This window comes from Temnothorax curvispinosus, unplaced genomic scaffold (genome assembly GCF_003070985.1).
Source record: "Temnothorax curvispinosus isolate PA1 unplaced genomic scaffold, ASM307098v1 QBEX01004474.1, whole genome shotgun sequence".
Taxonomy (NCBI): Eukaryota; Metazoa; Arthropoda; class Insecta; order Hymenoptera; family Formicidae; genus Temnothorax; species Temnothorax curvispinosus.
The window spans coordinates 9,853-14,702 of NW_020214254.1; the positions used below are offsets into that span (position 1 = coordinate 9,853).

Consider the following 4,850-nt stretch of genomic DNA (forward strand, 5'->3'; position numbering starts at 1 on the left):
TGTCCAAAATTGGTATGGACGGATTTTAATGACTAAGGGCGGAAAATTTTCGTCTTGAAAAGAGCTTTCGCACTCTTTTTTGTTTTCGCACTTGTATATTTTTGCACAAAATGCAGGAATAATCGTTACAAATTTCTCGTATGTACATATACGAGTATGCGCTGATACTTCGGACTAAACGGATAACTTTCGGGCTCTGACTGTTACTAAACTATTTTTTCTTTAACGTAATGGATCATATAAAGATTGCCCTCATAAGTATTTGTACATTTTGGTACAAAACGCAGGAATCATCGTTTTCGAGAAAATTCCATTCTTTTTTATCTTTTGTCATTTCTTTATTACTTTTTAATTTGTTATTTTGTTGTAATTTTATTGTTTTATATATATATATATATATATATATATATATATATATATATATACTTTTTTTATAATTTTTTTATTAGGAAAAATATTTAATTTTTGCTTTAAGAACGCTCTAAACTTCAATTACATTATTATTTTTGCATTATCTGCTAATAAAAGTGACGACTCTTTTCCGCAAAATAGTACTTAATATATTTTATTTCGTTTATTTATTGCAAAATAATAAGTATTCAGTTTTAGCTCCTTCCATTATCTGTAGATATACTGTTCTTTCAGGTTTCTAAAGGTAAGCCACCTATAGTAGGTTATATTCCATATGGTTCTGCACCTTGGCTTAAGGATTATATCGGTGGTCCAAGTTATCCGACTGTTCGACCATACACACATGCTGCCATTGCAAAACCTGAAGGTTTGTGGCTGAGAACATGGAATGCTCTATATTACATTGTCGATAATCTGATACGACATTACTATTACTTCCCTATTATTCAACGACTTTCGGAGGAATATATAGGCCATGCAATCAGGCCATTACATGAAATAGAAAAAGACAGAATTAATATAGTACTAATTAATAGTCATTCTGCGTTCGAACCTGCGATTCCATTGCCGCCGAATACTCTGGAGATCGCAGGACTGAATGCCCAGGCCGTGCAACCAATTACCGGCGAAGTAGTCGTAACATATCCTGAGGTAAAAGAAATTATATTTCTTACTTGAGAAACACAATTTAACAAAAACTACGATAAGAATATTAACAAAAAAATTGTGTATACTAAAATGTAATTTTAACGAAACTCTGGTCAAATTATTGTCTATTATTATCTAGTATTCAAAGATTTTCAGACTAGGACTTATTATCTCTTGTTGCACAGATTGTTCCGCTATATTCAGGATATTGTAACAAATACTATTCTAATTAGCAAGATTTTGAATAAATAATTAGATCAAATATTAATGGCGATCTCATCGATTTCAAAGACTTTGATAAATATTATCAAGGACTCTGAGTAACTTTCAAAAGATTTTAGTCATTGTTATTCATTGTAATTATTATAAATCATTAACAAAAAAATTTAACAGAACAAACAGAATAATTTTTTACAACACCATATATATTTAAGGAGGTATTTTTATTTTGCTGAATTTTTCTGTCTTTACCCTCTTACACGCCAATCGATATCTGTTTCACGTGGGTTTTCAACGTCCTATAAGCGGTGAGTGAGGTGAAATGGTCCTCGCTTCGCGTGGAAAGTTAAAAACTTATCTAAAATTTTATTTTTAAGATACAATTATCTTATTAAAAAAGTGTGGGTTTCTGGAGAGTGGTGCAAGAAGAGGGACAAGACCTCTTCTCCGCTCATGAATCTACTACACTTCCACGTACATATTAATCATTTGTCTTGCAATACTAAGGATAGCTGTTATATTTTTTAAACATTTAAATTTATTTGGATAATAACTTTTTAACAGACAACGAGCGACAACTAAAACTTTTTGCAAGGTCTTTTCGGTGAGGTCTTTGAAATCGCCATTAATATTAACATTTACCAATTTTGTTTTCAATAAATCGATAATTTCTTGTACAATTCCAAATTTATAAGTTTTTGGATGCGCTTTTATTTCTTATACAATTTGCATATACTCTGTGTATATACATGTGTATTACACGTGTAAAAGAGACCGGGGCTCGTTGGCACAAGGGACAAGTTGGCAATGCGTTTATGAATTTATAGCAAAAGACACAATGGAAAAGTTATCACAAAATATCTCTTTTATGACACAGGTATTTTTCCCAAAGTTTTATTTAAATCAAACAAATATTACAATAGAAAAAGAGAAAAACTCTAATTCAAGAGGTGGCAAGCAAATTTTCGAGCGTTACAAAATATCGTATTACTGTTCTTCAGCTTGAGAAGAAAATCAAAGTGACGTATTATTAGTTGAAAGAAAAGTTTCTGTTACTATACGACATGTTATTTTGAAGAACAACAGTAATTTATTGTAATAAAATGACTGAAATCAAACGTAGGGGAGATCAAGGCTCGTTGGCACTGTTTTCACAATTTCGACATTTGAGTTTTTTAAACAACTAGTTATCATGATTAAACAGTACTAATATGATAAAGAGAACCTTTCTCTACATTTTCATACCAGGAACGACGGCAGTGGTTTCTGTATACTGTATATATTATATATAGTTTCTTTGTAATAAGTGAAATACGAACATTCTGCATTGTAGCCAACTTGACCCGATAGTAGGGTAAGTTGGCTATGCGACAAAAGTCCATGCTAAATTAATGAAAACGTAATAGAAACACAAAACAGGTAACAGATATGTACTTCTTGATAAAGGTTGTATCTTTTACAGTTATTTTGTAATGATCAAATAGCAAAATGCTGTTGCAGAAAAACAATTGTAAACTATTTTAGATATAACTTTCTTCAATATAAAAATATTAATATAAACATATATCTACCCGATAAAAACAGTCACGTCACATCCACGTCGAATCCACGTAATTTACGTGGACTACGTGGATGCAGATTTATCCACAAACTATCTACATGGATGCAAAGTTCTTTTCTCATCACTACATCGAAGTGTATTATCTCCGAAATATCAATGTAGATTTTCTGTGGATATATCTATTAAGAAATATGTACAGGGAATTTTTATTGACATTTTGAGGATAAAAGACTTCGATGTAGTGATGAAAAAAAAACGTTGCATCCATGTGGATAGTTTGTAGATAAATCTGCATCCACGTAATTTCTATTAAAGATTATAATTAATTAATGAAAGTATTATTATACTGCGTTTATATGGCAATGTCATAGCTTTTAATGGATAATCAATAGTGAATTATAATTTGATGCTGCAATTATACTTTGTATACTGCAGGTGGAATGAACTTATATTGAATAAGATTTTGTATGCAATTGCCATGTCGATTGACACATTTCAGCCCTAGTCGGTGCATCAGCAATTTATGTTTCTCGCATTATTTCTAAAGTTTTATTAACAGAATGTTATGCTCCCGAACATTTTGCAGAATGTTCGTATTTCACTTATTACAAAGAAACTATATATACAGTATACAGAAACGTTCCTGGTATAAAAATGTAGAGAAAGATTCTCTTTATCATATTAGTACTGTTTAATCATGATAACTAGTTGTTTAAAAACTCAAATGCCGAAATTGTGAAAACAGTGCCAACGAGCCTTGGTTTCCCCTACGTTTGATTTCAGTCATTTTATTACAATAAATTACTGTTGTTCCTCAAAATAACATGTCGTATAGTAACAGAAACGTTTCTTTTAACTAATAATACGTCACTTTGATTTACTTCTCAAGCTGAAGAACATTATTAATACGATATTTTGAAACGCTCGAAAATTTACTTAAATTGCCACCTCTTGAATCAGAGTTTTTTCTTTTTTTATTGTAATACTTGTTTGATTTAAATAAAACTTTGGGAAAAGTACCTATATCATAAAAAAGATATTTTGTGACATTTTGTGATATTTTGTAACTTTTCCATTGTTTCTTTCGCTATAAATACATAAACGGAACGCATTGCCAACTTACTTCTTGTGCCAACGAGCTTCGGTCTCCTCTATTTAGGGATGGGGTATGTTGGCTCATATCAAGGCACGCTTAGCTTGACTTGTTACCGCGCGCGTGAGACCTGTGTAAGTATGTAATTTGCTACCTACAATGCTGATAGAAGCTATAGATATATGTTTATATAAATATTTTTATATTAAAGAAAGCTACATCTAAAATAGAGTTTACAATTGATTTTCTGCAACAGCATTTTGCTATTTAATTATTACAAAATAACCTTAAAAGATACAATCTTCATCAAGAAGTACATGTATGTTACTCGTTTTGTGTTTCTATTACGTTTTCATTAATTTAACATAAACTTTTGTCGCATAGCCAACTTACCCTACTATCGGGGCAAGTTGGCTGCAATGCAGCATGTTTGTATTTCACTTATTACAAAGAAACTATACAGTATACAAGGGCGTTCCTGGCATGAAAATGTAGAGACAGGTTCTTTTGCTTCCTCATAGAGGAAGCTTTGTTTTCGTGAATTTCGTATATGAACCTTTGATTGCGTATAAAGTTGGGTCTAGTCAACCAAATTTAAATGAATTATATATGAAATAGGGGTAGAAAAAACCAAAGAAAAGATTGTTTTTTGAGTTTTTGACGCTAATATGTTCAGAGTGTTCTAAAATGTCAAAATATTGCATTAAAATCGCATGTCCGTATGTATGTATGTATGTATGTATGTATGTATGTGTGTATGTGCAGATTTGATGTCCGTGATTGCTCTAACTTCCGTAAATATTGAGATATCGGGCTGTTTTTTTTTTAATCTATAAAGTATCATTCAAGGAAGGTTGGTATTGAATTTGGCGATGATCGGTAAAGGGGTTCTTTTTTAAAAAAATTTTGTATTTTTTT

The 4,850-nt window shown here is 31.1% G+C and overlaps 1 protein-coding gene across 2 annotated transcripts in view; it reads left to right on the plus strand.

Moving 5' to 3' along the window:
- The window catches only part of LOC112453531 (UDP-glucuronosyltransferase 2B2-like), a 14,752-nt gene that overhangs the window by 2,180 nt on the left and 7,722 nt on the right, over window positions 1-4,850 (plus strand). For both annotated transcript variants that reach the window (XM_025014323.1, XM_025014322.1), the window contains one exon: window positions 646-1,062. In XM_025014323.1, coding sequence (XP_024870091.1) covers window positions 646-1,062 — 417 coding nt within the window. The remainder of the gene's footprint in view (window positions 1-645; window positions 1,063-4,850) is intronic.